We start from the raw sequence: 18,299 nt of genomic DNA, 5'->3' as shown, positions 1-18,299 counted from the left end.
AAGAGCAATTAGCGGTTCATTTACATGCAGCGAAGCAGCAATTTGCACTTTTTCCGGAACAATTTCTGAGCCTCTGTGCGCACATTTGCTGCCTCGCGACTGGCCTTCTAATGGCAGGGCAGGACGATTTTTTATTTCTGGTTCTTCCCTTGGTTTCCTGGGGTCTATTTCTCGTGATAAAGGCAGTGGTGACGCAGGGCGGAGCTCTGCTGACACATCTGCCCGCAGCTCCAGATGGAGGCGGTTCCAGGTTCCTCCCGTGGCCCCTGTTCTGAGAAGAGTGACTGCGTCATCTGGTTCCCGGGTGCAGAGAGGGCCGTCCCTGGGGTGCGGGGTGCAGGTCACCTAACCAGGCAAGCTCAGGGCACGGGAAGGACACAGATGCCTCAGTGCAGGACGCTCGGGTCTGCTTTCCTGCCTCTCAGCCTTTACCCCCCCTCGGTCCCGGTGAACACCTACCGCTCTGTGTTCAGGCCCCACCCTCCCGAAGGTTTCCCGCCTCACCTGGCAGCTGCGTCCTTCACCTGTTAAAAAAACTGATGCGCGCAGGTAAGTGCCGCTCACCTGGGCAGTGACCGGCCCCCCGCCGAGGGTCGGGCTGCAGGGAGGCTCGGCCTGAGCCAGGACCAGTGGCTGTGGAGTCTTAGTTCAAAGAGACAGGGCAGGTCTTGTGTCCAGTGACCCTGGGGGGACCGTGGAGCCCCCTGCCCAGGCCACACCGAAGACCCCGCCCTCCCCGTGGTCACTAAGGGGAGTCGTCTCCACCAGAGCCTGAGCTTTGCCCTCATGAGGGAGAAAAAATGTGAACTCTTCTACTAAGGTTTTGGCATGAACGTAACGCTGACTTTTAAAGAATGAATTTTGGAATTTCCCGTATTTTTTCATAGACTGGAATTATTTCAATGACAGGGAATTCCTGACTTTTGAGGGTTAAGTGAAGCCCGTCTCTAAGGATGCCGAGCCTCGTGCCTTTTAAGGGGCAGATGTTACTCATTCCGTTCTCTAGCTTTTCCATTGGTTGCTTCCTTCTCAGGGGTCAAGGGGTCTTTGGTTTTGGCCAAACCCTCACGTGTAACAGCCTCAAAATATTCCAAGCAGTCAACCTTCTGTGTAATGGATGGACAGGGTTTCCACTCCTGCCTGAGTTGGGGGGAGGAGCTGAATTTCCTAAGTGGCTTCCTTTGGTTGAATTGGGGTACTCAACAGTGGCACCCCGAGTGTTTCTCCAAGAGAGGGGCTGCTGCCACATGTACATCTTTTTTTTGTTGTTAATCCTCACTGGATATTTTTTCCATCAGTTTTTAGAGAGAATGGAAGGGAGGGAGGGAGAGAGAAAAAAAAACATCAATGTGAGAGAGACAATTGAGCATCAGAGGAGACACATTTACACTCCAAGGAAAGTTTTTCTCTGTGTACAACTGATAGAATCTTAAAACCACCGACATTCTTCAGTTTTGCAGAGGGAAGGTAAACATGTACAACATCTTTAGATGCTGGTTTGGAAACTGGTTCTCTGTCGACACTTAAAATGTGCTACCCCATGGCCTGGAGGTTGCTTTTCTAAGAAGTTCTCTTATATGAAATGCTGGCCCAGGTGCCCAAGCGTAGATGGACCAGGAGGTTCGCTCAGCGGCACTGGAACAGCAAGCGCCGGGGACACCAGACACCCACACGAGAGGGGCGCACCCGAGAGGGGCGGTGAGGCGGCCCGGGCGGGGAGTCATTACTGGGGCTGGTCACGCAGTCATTAGGAAAACAGGACAGAGCTGTTGCGGGCAGGGACTGGCACCCTGGATACATTGTTGAATAAGGACTCTGAGAGCTGTATGTGTCGTTTGAAACATTGTATACATGGTGGGGGTGTTGAAACATTGTATACATGGTGGGGGTGTGGTGCGTGGTTAGCAACATGTTCAGAAAAGTAGACATCAGAGTGTGAAAAGTCACCCGGGGAGGGGCAGGGTGGGGGTGGGGGTGAGAAGGGGACCTTGTCTTTTTATCTTATACATCTGTACACTGCTTGATTTTAAAAATGAGCATATGTTACTTTGGCAATAAAACAAAAACACTTCTTAGTGCTTGCAACAAAAATGCTGATGCGATTTTAAACCATTTGGCCGTTTCTTTCAGAAGGAGCAACGCCGTGGCTTCCTCGCCCTGGGAATTGGACTAAACGTGACTTAGCCTTAAAGGGAATCGGGAAAGGCATTAATTCCATTAATGAATGCGCCGGCAGGCTCCTTCTCCGCAAAGGCTGTCTTAATGAGGTGCCAGGGCATCCATTATTTATCTTACAAATATCAACTCTGGGCCAAGCTTGTGGCAGGCGATTTAACAGATGTTCCTGCTGAGGGCACGCGCTGCAGAAGCATAAAGAGCTCCGGACCCACTCCCTCCTCCCACGTCCAGGCCTCGCCCCCCACCTCTCCGTGGATGACCCCCGAGCCGTTCCCACAGATCCCAGCTCCCCTGCTCTCTGACCTCCTTGCCTCATATGTCTCACATTCCACGACTACAGCAAAGAATCGTGTCAGTGCCTTGGCCGGTGCGGCTCAGCGGTTACAGCGTCCGTCCGAGGACTGCAGGGTCCTGGGTTCGAGTCCCAGTCAAGGGCACGTACCAGGTTGCAGGTTCGATCCCAGGTTGGGGCACACGTGGAAGGCAACCAATTGATGTCTCTCTCTTGCTTCCTCCCTGCCTCCCTCCCACTCTCTCTCTCAAAATCAGTGGAAAAAAATACCATGCCAGCCTGGACTGCAAACCCCACTCCCACCTCACCGTGGCACCTCCTGCAGTCCCTCCAGAACCTCTTTCCCAGGCTCCTTAAGTTAATGGGGAGCCGGGGCTGCAGAACCGGCCCAGGCGAGGCCCACACAGGCGGCTACTAGTCCCGCTGGTGGCGCAGAGCGTCGGGTCTGGATAGACCGTCCCCTCTCCGGGTTTCCATCCCGCATCTCCCCCCGGCGCTCTTTTGCCCCCGTGGCCCGCAGGCCGGGGCCGTGCGCTCCCGCCGCCCTCCGGCCCGGGAGCTGTCCGCGGTGCTGACCGCGAGCGCGGCGCGTGCGGGGCCGCTGCGCACGCATCCCGGGCGGGGCGCGCAGGACCCGCCGGCGCCGCCACTGCGCAGCCTCCCGCGCGCGGCCCGGGCCCGCGACTCCTCCGGCGACTCGGGCGGCCCGCGGGCGGCCGGGCCATGGCGCTCAGCCGCTTCCTCTTGGCGCAGTGCGCCTGCTACTCCCTGGCCTTCCTGTTCAGCTTCGTGGCGGTGGTGCCGCTGTCCGAGAACGGCCGCGACTTCCGCGGCCGCTGCCTGCTCTTCACCGAGGGCATGTGGCTCAGCGCCAACCTCACGGTGCAGGAGCGCGAGCGCTTCACGGTGCAGGAGTGGGGCCCGCCGGCCGCCTGCCGCTTCAGCCTGCTCGCCAGCCTCCTCTCGCTGCTGCTCGGCGCCGCGCACGCCTGGCGCACGCTGTTCTTCCTCTGCAAGGGGCACGAGGGGTAAGTGGGCGCCCGGGGGCCGCCCGGCCCGACGGACGCAGCCCTCGCCCCCGCACGGCGCCCCGCCCGCGCCCCCAGAGCCCCCGGGCTCTCCTCTCCCCCGGAGCTCGGAGGCCCGAAAATGTCAGTCCTGGGCCAGGCGCACTCGCGCGCACGCTGCCCTTTGTCTACCCGCGGAGCCCAGGGCCCTGACGCGCACCCGTTCTCCTTAGGAAGCCAGTGCGTCTTCCCCAAATGCGCATCACCTGCCGCTTCCGGGCATTAACCGCCCCCCCCGCCCCCCACCCCCACCCCCACCCCGCGTGTGTGTGTGGCTCCGTCATCCGAGCTCACCTGGCCGCCCTCCCCGGCTCCGCGCGCGCTCGTCAGCACCGCGGACAGCGCCACGCCCGCTCGGGCCCTGCGCTCCGGCCTAGGCCTGGCGCCTGCGACACTGGGGAGTCCTCCCCGCGTCCCCTTTGTCCTGGGGAGGCTGGTGGTGCGGGAGGGTCTGGAGGGAAGCCCCTGGAGGCCTTGGCTGGGGATGTGAGGGCGGAGCAAGTGTGCAAGGGCCCTGCTTTGTCCTCACAAGCCTCTCTCCCTCTGGGCCTCCATCGGCCTCACCTGCTGTCCTGGTTCTATTTTGGCAGCAAGTGGGATTCGGTTCACCTGGGAGTGGGGAGAGACACCTGGAGGAGGGGTGCAATCGTAGCAACCCACGTGCATGGTTTCCCGGGGCGGCTGTAACAAAGGCCACCTGCTCTCACGGTTCCGGAGGCCAGAGGTCCAACACCAAGGTGTGGGCAGTGCTAGTTCCCTCTGAGGGAGACTCCTTTCCTGGCTCTTTCTAGCTTCTGGAGGCTATTCCTTGGCTCAGGGTTTTATCACTCCAATCTCTGTGTATGTCTTCACGTGGCCTCTTCTGTCTGTCTCTTATATTCTTATTTTATTTTTTTTTATTTTTATTCTTTAAAATGTATCTTTATTGATTTCAGAGAGAGGAAGGGAGAGGGAGAGAGAGATAGAAACACCAATCATGAGAGTCATTGATGGGCTGCCTCCTGCATGCCCCCAACTGGGGATCAAGCCCACAACCCGGGCATGTGCCCTGACTGGGAATCAAACCCTGACCTCCTGGTTCATGGGTAGATGCTCAGCCACTGAGCCAAATCGGCCGGGGCTCTTATATTCCTATAGGGACACCGCTCATTGGATCTAGAGCCCACCCTAACTCCAGGATGCCCTCATTGGGAGATCTTTAGCTTAATGACATCTGTAAAGACTCTGTTTCCAAATAAGGTCACATTCAAAGGTACCAGGGGTGAGGACTTGGACACATGTTACTGGGGACACGATGCAGCCCACTACACTAAGGTTCTGGATTTGGGGTCTGCAGGAAGTCACATGTCAGCTGGGGGAGCCTCCTGGTGCTGTGGGGCTGGGGCTCTGCCTGGGGCTGGTGCCGGCTGTCTGCTCATGGAGGGTGTGTCCCTGTGCAGAGTGGGGGCCTGACAGCTGGTGCCCAGGACTGTGAGGGGCGGCTCTGTACGGGGCACCCTGGCTTCAGACTGAAGGAATGAGTGCGTGGATCTGGCACCTGTGGCTTCCGGGGGGCTCGCTGTTCCAGGGCAGATGGATGGGCTGAGGGTGAGCCTCGGGCCAGGGGGCCTGGGCAGCTGTGCCGAGCTGAGCCCTGTGAGCATCCAGGTGGCGGCGGTTTGTGATTGACGGCTGGGGAGCGCCGGGTTAAAACGACCCATCTGCCTGCCCCAGCCTCCCAGGGCTTCCCGGGATGCTGTCACCATGGAGACGGCACATCCAGGCAGGGCACCCTGAGAGGCTGCGGGGAAAGGATGGTTAACCCTGTGTGTGCGAGCTCCCGTCCTGACCGCTGCCCTGGCCAGGCCTAGGGGAAGGGGAGGGGAGGCTGGGGCCAAGTGAGGCCCTGGACACCCCCAATTCTTCCAAAATCTGTAGAGTGGGGCAGGCTCCATGGAAACCTGTGTAAGCATCCCTGTGGGGCGGTGCCCATGGGGACCCTGGAAGCCCTGGCTACTCGGGCAGCGCAACCTGGCCCTGAGCGAGATCCGTCCTCAGGGCCCCGCCTCCTGAGTCTCCTGCCCACCTGGTCACAGCTCGGCCTTTAGGTTTCAGTGGGGACGTAAGAGCGGGTCTAGCGGCAACCCCCTAGCACAGGTCCAGACCAGCCACACTGATGGCCCTGTGGGTAATGGCTTGGGAGGCCCCATCTTTTTGGCAGGTGCACTGGGATCCGGGTAGCCTCGGGCTGAGGGTTGGCCCTACATTCCCGGAAAACAGTGGTGACCAAGGTTCCCAATCCTGGGTCTCTGGGAGGACAGGATGGGCAGCCTGGGGCCAGCACAAGGGGCTGGAGGGTGAGGGAAGTGGCCCCTGGATGGGCAGAAACCCAGGGGTGGTGTGCGGTGACTCACTCTCTCCTCTCCCCCCCGCAGCTCCTTCCTCTACGCCTTCCTGAACCTGCTGGTCAGCGCCTTCATTGTCTTCCTCATCTTCATCGCCAGCACCATCGTGAGCGTGGGCTTCACCATGTGGTGCGACGCTGTCACCGAGAAGGGCACTGTGCCCCACAGGTGCGCCCCTGGCCTGCCCCCTGCTCCCTGGATGGCCTCCTCATGTATGAGTCCTGTCCCGAGCCCGAAGCTTAGCTCATCCCACCCGTGCACACCTGCCCGCTCCTCCTCTGGGACCTGCCCCTGGACGTCAGCACCCCCTTCCCAGATAGGGGGCCTGTGGCTCCACTCAGAGCAGGGCCCCACACGCCCTGGGGAAGCTCAGGGGTGGCCCAGGAGGTCAGAGCATCCAGCTGCCCTGTCAAGTCTGGCTTGTGGTTGTATCACGGGACCTGACAGGATGGGCTCCAGGTCCTGGAAGCCGGGAGGTGGCCACGCGGCGGAGGCAGAGGCCCAGTGGGGTGTGGTAGTGGGGGCTGTGTCCTGGGCTTTGGAAGGTGGTGGGGGCGGTGAAGAGTAGGAGCAGCGGCTTCCGGGCTGAGCAGATTGGGGACAAAGGACGTCAGGACCAGAGTGGCCACCCTGGGCCCTGAGCTGGGTGCAGTGTCTGATGTGGGGGTGGCCCTGATTGGAGCACGGTGACTGCCTGACCCTCAGAGGGGGCAATGCCCAGTGCCCCAGGCCAGGACCCTGGGAAGGCAGACTCTCGGGTCCCCTCTTCCAGAGGCTCCAGGTTCTTTAAGCAAAATCAGACCTGGATCCTCACATATGAGATGGATGAAAGGGCCAAACCAAGGGGCACCTTATCTCCTCACCCTGTGCCCACACCCTGAGGCCTAGTGGCCTGTGTAGCAGCCGGGGAAACACACCAGGGGAAGGTTTGAGCACCCTGGGTGGGCGGCTCCGTCAGGCTCCATGCCCAGGCAGCTCCTCCATGGTGGGTGGAGTCTTGCCCACCCTGAGCTGAGCTCTGCCTGCTGGGTCCCCCAGGCTACCCCCTTTCTCTCCTTCCAAAAGCCCTCAGAGCAGGGGGCCCCCAGGCCTGGCCTTGGGCTTCTCCAGAAAGATGCCTCAGCTCTCTTCCCTCACTAATACCAACTCCAGCGCTTCACCCCCACCCCCAGCGCCCTCCAGGGAGAGCCTGGGCCTCTGGGCCTCCCTCTTTCTGGGCTTCATGCTCCTGTTAATGTGTCCTGATGTCTCAGAAGGCTACGGGCCTGGAGCCCACGCCTCGTTCACCCCGGGCTGAAGCCAAGCCCGGCCCAGCCGGCCCACTGATGGGTTTGTAGGCATCACTCAGGCCTGTGGTTTACCTGCCAGCCCCTGTATTAGCGGGCAGTGGGGTCCAGGGAGAGTCTCTAGGCCGGAGTCTGTGTGGCATTAAGGTCCCGTCGGCTCCACCTTGAGGACAGGGCCCCTGCCCTTTGGGGTGATGCCCGCTGCTTTCTGTGCTTGGTGGCCTGGCAGTCACCTGCCCCCGCCGCGTGTTGCCATTTCAGCTGCGAAGAGCTCCAGGACATCGACTTGGAGCTGAACGTGGACAATTCTGCCTTCTACGATCAATTTGCCATCGCCCAGGTAGGCGGGCCTCTGGGTGGGCGGGGCCTCCGGATGGGCGTGACCCCCAGATGGGCGTGGCCCCGAGTGGGCGGGGCCTTCTGGTGGGCGGGGCCCCGGGTGGGCGTGGTCCGGTGGGTGCGGCTCCTGGGTAGGTGGGGTTCCAGGCAGAAAGCGGAGGCCTGCCCTGCCCTGCCCTGCCCTGCCCTGCCCTGCCCTGCCCTGCCCTCCAGGAGACCGCGGTGGGCTCGGCCCTGCCTCGTCCCTTCCCAGCAGGTCCCCTCCTCTTCCCAGGGCCGGGTGGGCGCAGGGCGCGGGGCGCGCGTCTGGCCGCCCCCTGACGCCGCCCTCCTCCCGCCCGCCGTAGTTTGGCCTCTGGGCCTCGTGGCTGGCCTGGCTGGCCATCACCGTGCTGGCCTTCCTCAAAGTCTACCACAACTACCGCCAGGAGGACCTGCTGGACAGCCTGGTCCACGAGAAGGAGCTGCTGCTGGCGCGCCCGGGCCCCCGCGCCTCCGTCCAGGAGGAAAAGAGCGCGGTCATCTAGGCGGCCCCCGGGCACCCCCACCGCCTGTGGCGCACGCCCCGCGCTGGGGGAGCAGCGGGGGGTCTGCCTGGGCCCCCACAGGGCCCCACAGGGCCCCACAGCCTTGCGTGTCCCCCCGGCACTGAGTGTCGTGAGTGACCCCGCTCACCCGGGCGCCCCATTCCCACTGTACTGGGCGGGGGCTGGCCTTCCGTGGGGGCAGCACAGAGGACCTGGGGCCGCTGGGACCTGCCCAGGGAGACCCGGCTGGCGAGGCGGGTGGGAGGGCGCCCACCCTCTCAGACCCCTCTGGCCATTGGGTCCAGCCTCCGCCCCTGCCCAGGTGTCATTCTGTTCATGATCCTGTGGCAGCACCGTGTCCCCAGAGTGACCCCACCAGCCCACAATGGCCACATGTCACCTTGTCAATTGTTCCTGAGTGGGGCGTGGGACAAAAACCCTGTGCATGACCTGGGAGCAGGGGTGAGTGCAGGAAGGACCTCAGGTGTGTCCCTGCCTTCTGACCCTGGGCAGCCCCCCCAGGACTGCGTCCCCTCTGTTCCCGCTGCAGGGCCCCCAGGTGTCCAGCCCTGTTCTTGGTGACGGTCGTTTGGCCTGAGCTCAGGTGGTGGCTGTGTGGATGTCCCGGGGAGCATCCCATGTGGGTGTCCTGGGCAGCTGCAGTGCCTGGGTGGGGGTGGAGAGCGCCTTGTGGCCTGGCCCCGGCCTTTGTCTCACTGCATGTGGGCTGGGCCTGAGCTGGTGGGAGGGAAAGACCAGGTACCATGCAGGAGTCTGTGTGCATGTGAGGGTGTGAACGTGGGTGTGATACTAGTGTACATGTGAGAGTGCATGTGCACAAGTGTGCTCATACACAACTTGTGTGAGTGTATGCGTGTGAGCATGTGAGTGAGTGTGCATGAGGGTGGTGCACATGTACAAGTGTGTGAGCATGTGTGTACACACATGTGAGTGTGCGCATGTGAGCATGTGAGTGAGTGTGCACGAGGGTGGTGCACATGTACAAGTGTGTGAGCATGTGTGTACACACATGTGAGTGTGTGTGCGTGTGAGCATGTGAGTGAGTGTGCACGAGGGTGGTGCACATGTAGAAGTGTGAGCATGCGTGTACACACGTGAGCGTATGCGTGTGAGCATGTGAGTGAGTGTGCATCAGGGTGGTGCACATGTACAAGTGTGTGAGCATGCGTGTACACACATGTGAGTGTGTGCATGTGAGTGTGCGTGTGTGTGCATGGGAAGGGGTGGGCCGAGACCAGGGCAAGTGTGGACACGTAGTGCTCTGGCAGTTCCTCTGCACCTCCATCCACTGGGGAGCCTGGTGCCCGGTGCCCTGGTGCCCAGGGGGTTGCCTTCCCATCGAAGACCCAGAGGGCACGGCGCTGCCCACACAGGGCATGTGGAGCAACCCCTCAAGGGGTTCCCTGGCCTCCCCACCTATATACCATCCTCTGTATCCTGTCTAGGAGGGGGCACCCAGGGTGTGAGAGCACCCCGCCCCTGGCTCTCTAAGCAACATTGGCTTCCTGAGCTGCCACGCGTGCGCCAAAGCTTGTTTCGCTGCTGCTCCCCACCCTCGGGGAAGGAAGACCCCGCTCCCCACGTCCGTGTCTCTCACTGCCAGTGACGGGTTTGGTCTCCCAGGCGAGGGGCACGGGGCCTGCAGAGGCCCTGGATCTGGGCCTGGATTGAGGTGCTGGAGGGGTCCATAGGCAGACTGGGCCAGGAGGTGAGGGGAGGCCACTCCTCATGATGCTCCTGTGCTAGCTGGGGCCAGGTGAGAGGGTCCTGGCATTACAGAGGTGCCCTGGGCCCAGAGCCCAGTGGGGTTCCAAGCAGAGCAGCGGATTTCTGGGGGGAAGGGTTTTGATGGAACCTGAGGCCCCCAAGCAGACCTGGTCTTGCCCTGGCCCAGCCAGCCAGCCCTCATCCGCCAGCTGTGGGGACCCTTGCCAGCCCCTGTGGCCCCTTGCCAGCCCCTGTGGCCCCTCATCTGTCGCTGGCAGAAGGTGGGTGGCTCTGCCTCCGTCCCCGCAGCAGCCAGCTGGGCTAGAAGGGGGAGCAGGGGCTTCTGGAGCCTGAGGGTCCACCAGAGCTTCGGGTCTGCCCTGTGGATTCTATGAACCGGTCGGGGCAGCCCCTTGATCAGGGTTGCAGAGACTTGCGTCCGCTCACTGCCGATCACTGCAGAACAGGCCGGCTGCCCCAGCACCTCGACATCCAGGCCTTGGGGCTTCCAGGAAAGGGGCAGCTGGGCCCCGGAAGAGGTGATGGGACAGGAGCCATGTGCCCTTGCAGTGGTCAGGGGAGGGCCCTCCTGGGGTGGACGGAAGGGCAGGTGGGGCTCCTGACGTGGGGCCACCCACCGCTTCTCCCTGCTGTTTGACAATGAACATCCGTGTTTTAATTCTACTTCTGGCTAAACTGAAAGTAAAGATTCTTAAACTTAAATGCATTTATTTCTCAAATTCAAAATAAAAACACATACCAAGCCCTCCTAGGTGGCTGTGTTTCAGCCCCCCTTTCAGAGTTTCATCCACTTGTCACCAAGGGTCAAAACCGCCTTTGTGCTGCTCCCGGGGTTCACCCGGAGCCCCTCCCCCACGTCTGCACAGGCCCTGGGGGGCCCAGCCCACTGCGCCCGGTGGGCTCCTGAGGCTGAAGACAGAGGGTCTGGTCATTTCTCAGGCTGATGGTGTCCACCCGGAGCTGTTTTTCCCCAGAAACGACGGTGTCACAGTCTGTGGGCTGCAGAGCCAGCACATCTGCCGTAGTCTCCGCAGTGACCAGCCCTCGGCCGCGAGGACGGGCTGCCTTGTCCCTCCCTGCAGGTGTGTCCCCAGATAGGACAGGGCTGCACAGGCTGAGCCCGGGGACTATGCTTGCCGTGAGCTTGCACGCAAGCTCTGAATCTCAGTTTCCTCATCTGGAATATGGGGTGACAGTCTGCCCATTTCTTCAGGGGGTGTGGTGAGATGAGGTGAAGTCCTGGGGGGCTGGGCTGGTGTGCAGTCGGGGGGACTATGATGCTGAGGGTCCCTGAGGACCAGGTGTGGGTCCACCTTTAGGCCACAGGTCCCTCTCTGTTGGGCCTCCTGCTATGGGATCCCCAAGTTATGAAACCAGGAGGGGCCCTGGAGATGCTGAGATGAAGGCTCAGTGTCCCCACCTCTGCTCTGGCCACTGATGTGAATCCCATACAGATGGGTCCCCATGTCTCTCTCTGGGTGAGAGCCCCAGGGGAGAGATTTTAGTAGGGGCCCCTTTTCCCAGTGGACCCCGGCCTGTGACACAGGAGAGGCTGTGCTGACAGGAGTGGGCCTCGGACCCCGTGTCTGACCTGAACCCCTGGGGGCCCGGCCTACAACCCCCTTAGTCCCGGGTTCACCCTACGCTGCTCCAGCCCCTCCCTGGGCCCTGCCCGCCCTGCCCGCCGGGCTCGGGCCTGGTGCCCTCAGAGCTGCAGGAAGCAGTGCCAGCAGGTGAGCAGCGCGTGCCGCAGGCGCAGGGCGAGGAGGAGCAGCCGGGCCCGGAGGTCCTCAAGAGCCAGCGCGATGGGCTTGTCCCGGCCGCAGTACAGGCCCAGCACCAGCACCAGCAGCACACACACCGTCAGCCGCAGGAGCAGGGAGCCGCGGGGCCTGGGCCGGCGTGGCGCTGGGGGCGGACGGGCAGGTGAGCCCAGCCCGAAGCCCCTACCCCAGGAGCACCCAGGGCTCCCTCCTCCCCGTGGGGCTGTGGAGGCTGCAGAGAGGGCAGGGCTGGCACCCTGGCTCTGCCTGTGGGGTGGGGTCCCTGCGGTGACTCCATTGCCCCATGGGGTGTGGAGGTCCCCCCATCCCTTCCCGGGCCTCTGGGGGAATGTTCAAGGGTGGCCTGGGGCCGGGGCCGCTCTGGGCACTGCATGTGGGGTGTTGAGGGCCCCTGGGGAAGGCAGGGGGGGGATCAGAACTCACCTTTGGTGGTGGGTGTGGGCTCCCTGCCGGCGATGTCTGGGGAGGAGAGGAGAGTGGGCTCGGGCAGTGAGCGCCCCCTGCTGGGGGCACCCCAGTGCTTCTCATCTCATTCCGCCCTCCCAAAGGACCCACACTACCCCGCTTTACAGATGAGAGGTCCAGGCCACCCCCACCCCCCTACCAGCCAGTCTGCCTGGCACCACCCAGGATCTGCCAGGCCTCGCTGCTTCAAGTTCACCCCAAGACCCTGGGTACTGCTCTCAGTCTGTGGGAGTGAGGGCAGGGTGACCCCCAGGCAGTCTGGGGGCTACAGGGGTGGTGGGCCCTGGGAAGCAGGAGCAGGCACCTGGGGAGGGCCAGGCAGGGCCCCCACCCCCATTCACCCCCATAGCCCACTAGGGGACCCCAGACTGACTCTGGCTTGTCTGGGTCCTGATTACCCATCTGTAGAGTCTCTGCTTCCTCCCTGGCTGGGGGAGTGTGAGGAGCGGCTTCTCTGTGGGGCTAAGGGCTGAACCCCAGAGGGTGGTGGTGGTGGGAGGGGTGGGGGGAGTTCCTGCTGAAGGGCCACTGGGGAGATGCTGTGTGTGTCCGGGCAGTGACTTTTACCCACAACTTGTTGGGACTCACGAAGCACTTTTCTTGGGGGGCTGTGGCAGGCAGAATCTAAGAAGTCCCTCTGATTCCCACCCCCGTGTCCTCGCCTTTGTGCCATCCCCTCCGCTTGGTGGAGGGGCTGCCACTCATTTCTGCCCAACAGAATGTGTCTAAGGGGGTGGGCTCCTGCTGATGAAGGCCCCCTGTTGACTCTGAGTCAATTCAGAGGGAGATTCGCTTGGGTGGGTCTGACCTAATCAGGTGAGCGCTTTAGAAAAGGGCCTGATGGTGGTCAGAGAGCAGCAGCCACGAGCCTCGAAGGTGAAGCTGCTGTGGGTTCTACAGCTGCAAGGAAATCAATTCTGCAAACGACCCGGTGAGCCTGGAAGAGGCCTTGAGCCTCAGAAGAGACCTGAGCCGAGGACCCCCCCCACGGAACCCCAGGCCGGCTGGCCCTGTGCCCCTCTTACAGTGGACGGCCACCTCCAAGGGCTCACGGAACCTCACACGCCTCGAGGTCCTCTGTAGCCCGGGCCTGGGGCCACGGCGCTCCGGCTGGCTTCGTCTCAGGATGGAGGGGGGGCACTTCCTGTCGCCCTCCTGGGGAGAGGGTGGGGAGCAGGTGGAAGTGAGCCCCCCCCACCCCCACCCCCCTTGGACAAGGTGAGGGAGCTGAGCACGAGGCCACTGGAAGGGAGGGCAGAGCCTGGACGCTCGTGCCCGCCCAGGGCCCGCCTTACCCGCCCTGGCCTGGGCGCTGGTGCGCCCGGAGCGGGCTCCGCATTCTTCCTGGTCGGCTGTCGCGTCTCTGGCCGGGAGTTGGGGCTCAAGGCTCGCCCCGCCGTCCTCATTTACTGTGACATGGTCCTAGGGGGAGCACAGGGAGCATTTTTTGCACGAGCGACACACACGGAGATGAAGCGAAAGGGGGGGACTTTCCCCAGGGAGCCGCCCCTCCCGCTGGCACCCCGTTCTGGTCTCAGCCTTAGCGCCTGCCGGTTGCTCCGAGGCCGAGCGGCCCGGCCGCCGCCCGGGTACGGCCTGTGCTCAGGGAGCCTGCGCTTTATCATTGTCACCTGCAGGGGCTGGGGTCACAGGCGAGGCTGCGGGAAGCATCTCTGCCCGCCTGCCCCGACTCCGCAGCCCCTGATTGCGGCCAGGCTCCTGGGCACCCCTTTCTCTTCTCGTAGCCCCCCTGGGGTGAATGTCCTTTCACACCCTTTGAAGGGTCCTTGACTTTTGAGGCTTCCCCCGGCCCTGCTCGGGGTGCAGACCCTGCCGGGCACCCGTGCAGGTGCAGGTGCAGGTGGAGGGGGCCAGGCACTGACCATCCGTCCTGTGGGTGCCCTGGGTGGTGATGGGCTCACACCCTCAATGCACATGTGGGAAGTGGAGGCCCGAGGCGGCTGGGGCTGCCCCTGGGGGTGCATGGGGAGCTGCAGGGCGGGGCGGGTTGGGGGAGGGGGGTGTGACTCAGGCCCCCAGGCTCTCTTCACCTGGAGACAGCAGGGGGCTGGGCCCGCTGGCCCCTCGGCAGGCATAAATCTCCGACCAGCAGCACACCCTTGAACGATGTCAGTGCAGACCCGCCTGGACCGCGGCGATTATTTCAAAAGGAAACAATTTTCTCCTATCGCAGCATCAGGTTTTTTATTGCAAATAGAGTTGTGGCAGGAGCCACTAGCCCAGGGAGAAGGCGGCAGGAGGGAGGCCGCGGAGCTTAAGGACCTGCTCTCACAGAGGGTGGCCTGCGGGCCAGTGGCTCAGCAGTGGGGCTGCAGCTGAGGCCACCACCGGCCCAAAGGCTGGGGCTCGGTCCCCAGGGGGACCTTTCTGATGAGGCAACAGGCTTGGGGATGCTTGGGACTGGCCGAGCCACACAGGGACCTGGAGGGCTGGACCCTTGGTGGCCCTGCCAGCAGCACCCAGAGGTGGAACCCTACTGTGCACAGGGCCCCCGGGGCTCCGGGATTCCCATGTCTGCCCCAGGGGTGGTAGGACAGCAATGTGTAGGTGTGTACACATGTATGAGCACATGTGTGTTTGTGCATGTGAATGTGCACGTGAGGAAGTGTCTATGTGTAGGTGCATGCGTGTGAGTGTGTACACATGTGAGACTGTGTGTCGACATGTGTGTGATTGTGCCTTCATGCACCTGTGTGCATAAAGGTGTGCAGGGTGTGCACATGTGTGTGCATGTAAGTGTGCTTGGTGTGCATGTGTGTACATGAAAGTGCGCTGAGTGTGCATGTATGTGCACATGTGCATGTAAGTGTGCTGGGTGTGCACGTGTGTGCGCATGTGCATGTGTGTGCATGTAAGTGTGTTCTCAGCACTGCCCCCGGCCTGTCCCCCACATGCCTCGGCTGGCCCAGTGCCTCCCTCCAGGGCTGGACGCTAGAGGGCGGGGCCCTGCACGGGAGAGGAGGCCTCAGGGCCTCTGGCAGGGAACATGTGTAACTCGAGTGCCCTCTGCTCTGAGGCCAGCTTGTGACAGATGGATGATAACGGGTGGAAAATAGCTCCAGGCCCAGGGCCTACAGAGTGTCACCCCCGCACCCGCCTGGCCTGGGGAGGGCACCCCTCTCTGAGGGCACACCCCCTCTCATCTCTGGGGTGGACAGGGAGCTCTGACTTCTGAACCCTTTCTGGGAGCAGAGGTCTGGCCAAGGCCATGCATCCACAAGACCCTGGGCAGTCTGAGGGGTTTGGCCTAATGCCCCCCTCCTTTGGCTCGAAGCCTTTGGAGATGGTGATGGCACCCAGCAGCCCCACCAAGGCTCTCTTTCCAGCCCAGCTCTGCACCCACCAGTCCCCAGGGGTGCACGAAGCAGGCTGGGCCTGCTCTCACCTGCTTCAGTACCTCGGGTAATGCCATGCCCTGGGGCCCAGCCACCTCTCCTGCCTCCCACCCAGCCACATTGCTCTGTAATGCCACCCACTGGGCTTCCTTCCTCCTCTTGGGCCAGGCTGTCACCTTTGTGCCCCCAACCCACGTGCTCTGTCCGACCTGGGCCTGCCCCCCCAGCCTGCTGGCATGTCTCTGTCCTCACTGAGGGTTCTTCTGAGACTCCAGTGCAGTGCCCGCCCTGCAAGGGGAGGGGTCCTTCGTTGGCTCTAGCCCTGTGGCTGGCGCCTGGCTCAGTACCCATACAACTCCTAGTCACCCCTCAAACCCTGTACTGTGCACGTCCACCCAAGAGGACATCAGGCACAGGGGGCGAGGAGCTTGCAGAAGCAATGGGTCCCACAGAGCCCCGGCCAAGCCCCCCTGCTGTCCTGTCGCCAGTGACACCTACTCCAGGGGCCCCTCGTCTGGTAGCAGTGGGAGAACCAGGCCAGGACCTTGACCAGAGAGTCTGGAGCTCATGGGCCCCCCACTCCCATCCCACATAGACACACATACACACACTCCCCCCCCAACATGCAAACACACAAACATGTACACATACCCCCCACATACACACTCACCCCCCAATGCACACACACACCCGACACACGTACCTACACACATGCATGCACACACCACATACATACACTCACACACGTGCTGCCCAGGCCCACCTGGGCTCCTACAGGTGCCAAGCCTCCGCGGGAGCTCGCCCACCTGCCGGCCCTCGATCACGGCGATCAGAGCCTCAAGCAGAGTGGACACCGGAGCTGCCGTGGCTCACAAGCCAGCTGAGAAGATTCCATTACAGCCAAGGGAGAGCGGCCTGAGTGGCCCGAGGCCCGGACACCTCGTCGCCTCTGGACAGTCCAGCCCTGCAGGAGGCTCTCACCATGGGGCTCGGTGGCTCTGGGGGGCATTGCATCTCCAGAGGTCAAGCATTTGTCCTGGGCAGCCTGGCTGGATTAATGGTGGCGGAGGCTGCCCCTTCTCCCAGCTGGAATGGAGTGGGGAGTGTGGACACCCCATGTGGCCTCCCTCAGAAGAGGGGGCAGGGAGGGGAACAGGAAGAGGTTGGCAGCTCCCCAGGCAGCAGGCATTTCTGAATTAAGCAAGAGGAGGACTTCTGGGGGGCCCACGGGGCTGCCTGCTTACTCACGGGCTGGCTCTGGCCAGGGGCCTGAAAGCCGGAGCTCGCCTGGTGGCCCCAAGGCCCCTTCCCACGCCGAAATGTGCAGCTCACACATCTCTGAGGTACAGTTAGGGGCTGAGCGATGGCTGTGTGTTTGCTGGGTGCAGAAGTGCACCCTTGAATGGGGCACGGCCGACCTTGGCCTCTAGAGCCCTAGGCACGGGGGCAGGTGGCCCCGGCAGGTCAGTCATCCCGAGTCCCAGTCGTGTAGAAGGCAGGCCGGGTTTGCCGACCACCCAAAGCATGGTGAGGACAGAAATGATATGCTAACCCCCTGGAGGCGCCCAGAGAGTAGGTGCCAAATGGGTGACCCCACGAGCAGGGCTGGCCAGGACGGGGATTCCTACTGATGGCCTCAGCTCGGAAAGGGGCCAGTTCCCGGGGATTTCCAAATGCAGTGCCTGGGCCCCAGTGACCCGAGTCACGAGCTACTCCCGCTCGGCTGCGCCTGCGTGGACTGGCCCTCAGCAGGGCCTGGGCCTCTGGGGGAGGCTGGCTGGTCTCTGGACCTGTCTCTGGGCCCTGCTGTCCCCTGAGTTCAGTCCCCTTTCCCATGACCCCTTCACATCTCATGCCCACTGTCCTGGCTTCGGACCCTGGCTACTGGTGGCTCCTGAAAGGACGGTATTTGGCTCATTGCCCGGCGGAGTTTGGAGAGACCTGTGCTCCAGCTTCTGGGTTGGAATCAGCTGAGTTGCCTGCTCTTCCCACAGCCAGGCCTTAGGCAGGAGCTTGGGTGGAGGGGTGGTGGGGCCCTCGGTCAAGCCTGGTCCCCTGGGGAGGGCTCAGGGTGCCAGGCGAGTGCACTGGCCACCCCCACCGTGTAGACCCCAAGAGCTTCAGAGGGAGCTGGGTCTTCTGGTTTGCCTGGGGCTGCGCCTGTTTTAACCCTGAATGCCTACATTTCCGGTGAAAGGGAAGGGTGCCCCTCCACTCCCTGTCCCTGTCCAGGGCCAGAGTGTAGTCTCTGCGCGGCTTCGGTCCACACCCGCCCACTGCAGGCTGTTTGGCCGTGTCCTCACTGGGGATCCCTTTGCTCTTGCAGTTTCCTTCCCAGATGGGAAGTGGGCATCTCCCCACTCCCCTGAGCTGGGGTCTCACCTGGCTCCTTGCTGGATCTGTGAGTCTCCGTGGCACCCAGGCTCCGTGGCATCTCCCAGGGTGTGCGGGGGGTGGTGCAGCATGGCCCTGGCCAGGTGTTGGAGGGCAGGACCACTGCTGCAGCCTGGAGAGGTGGGTGCTGGGTCACACAGGTGGGCAGGGCTGCGACTGCCCAGCCCCGGCTCTGGCCTGGCGGTGAGGCCCGCCAGCCTGCAGGGCCGATCTGTGGCCGGCCTGCGTCCCTGCCCAGGCCCCTCTGCCGAGTTGTGGAGCTCGGCCAGCTGGCAAGGGCTGAGCTATAATTACCTCTCCTCTTTGGCAGAAATAGCAGCGACCCCAAGGACAGGCCACTGGCCCCAGATCGGGAGAGGAGGGGGCCGTTTCCCATGCCCCGAGAACACAGGCCAGGCCCCCAGACAAGACGAGGGGTCAGTGCCCCTTCCCACCCCCTGGCCGCTGCGGCCTCCCAGCCCATTCGGAGCTGCACAGC

At 62.6% G+C, this 18,299-nt stretch overlaps 2 protein-coding genes across 3 annotated transcripts; one reads left to right on the top strand and one right to left on the bottom strand.

Annotated features, from left to right (window-relative positions):
• Positions 1 to 3,145: 3,145 nt before the first annotated feature.
• On the top strand, positions 3,146 to 10,571 carry TMEM179 (transmembrane protein 179). The gene is made up of 4 exons (XM_081145656.1): positions 3,146 to 3,498; positions 5,952 to 6,089; positions 7,469 to 7,547; positions 7,894 to 10,571. The coding sequence occupies exons 1-4, from the start codon at positions 3,194 to 3,196 to the stop codon at positions 8,071 to 8,073; spliced, it is 702 nt and encodes a 233-aa protein (XP_081001782.1). The 5' UTR covers positions 3,146 to 3,193; the 3' UTR covers positions 8,074 to 10,571.
• Positions 10,516 to 18,067, bottom strand: LOC308561115 (nutritionally-regulated adipose and cardiac-enriched protein homolog). 2 transcript variants are annotated; one of them, XM_081145666.1, is made up of 5 exons: positions 17,810 to 18,067; positions 13,367 to 13,493; positions 13,097 to 13,226; positions 12,030 to 12,065; positions 10,516 to 11,730 (listed from the first exon to the last, which is right to left on the bottom strand). In XM_081145666.1, exons 2-5 carry the CDS (start codon positions 13,475 to 13,477, stop codon positions 11,528 to 11,530), a joined length of 480 nt encoding a protein of 159 aa, XP_081001792.1. In that variant the 5' UTR covers positions 13,478 to 13,493; positions 17,810 to 18,067; the 3' UTR covers positions 10,516 to 11,527. The 2 variants fall into 2 exon arrangements, with proteins under 2 accessions (XP_081001792.1, XP_081001793.1); XM_081145667.1 differs by lacking the exon at positions 17,810 to 18,067 and adding an exon at positions 16,191 to 16,515.
• Positions 18,068 to 18,299: the final 232 nt, after the last annotated feature.

The sequence above is a fragment of the Miniopterus schreibersii genome (genome assembly GCF_964146895.1).
Source record: "Miniopterus schreibersii genome assembly, chromosome: 1".
NCBI classification, from domain to species: domain Eukaryota; kingdom Metazoa; phylum Chordata; class Mammalia; order Chiroptera; family Miniopteridae; genus Miniopterus; species Miniopterus schreibersii.
This window is presented reverse-complemented; position numbering and strand designations above follow the sequence as displayed.

Bases quoted from the DNA above. Each gene is read 5' to 3' on its own strand.
- TMEM179 (XM_081145656.1), top strand. From the start codon at position 3,194: ATGGCGCTCAGCCGCTTCCTCTTGGCGCAGTGCGCCTGCTACTCCCTG. The intron at 6,090-7,468 runs GTGCGCCCCTGG...TTGCCATTTCAG, and splicing joins AAGGGCACTGTGCCCCACAG to CTGCGAAGAGCTCCAGGACA. The intron at 7,548-7,893 runs GTAGGCGGGCCT...CGCCCGCCGTAG, and splicing joins ATCAATTTGCCATCGCCCAG to TTTGGCCTCTGGGCCTCGTG.
- LOC308561115 (XM_081145666.1), bottom strand. From the start codon at position 13,477: ATGAGGACGGCGGGGCGAGCCTTGAGCCCCAACTCCCGGCCAGAGACG. The intron at 12,066-13,096 runs GTAAGAGGGGCA...TCTCCTCCCCAG, and splicing joins CTTGGAGGTGGCCGTCCACT to ACATCGCCGGCAGGGAGCCC. The intron at 11,731-12,029 runs GTGAGTTCTGAT...GTCCGCCCCCAG, and splicing joins GCCCACACCCACCACCAAAG to CGCCACGCCGGCCCAGGCCC.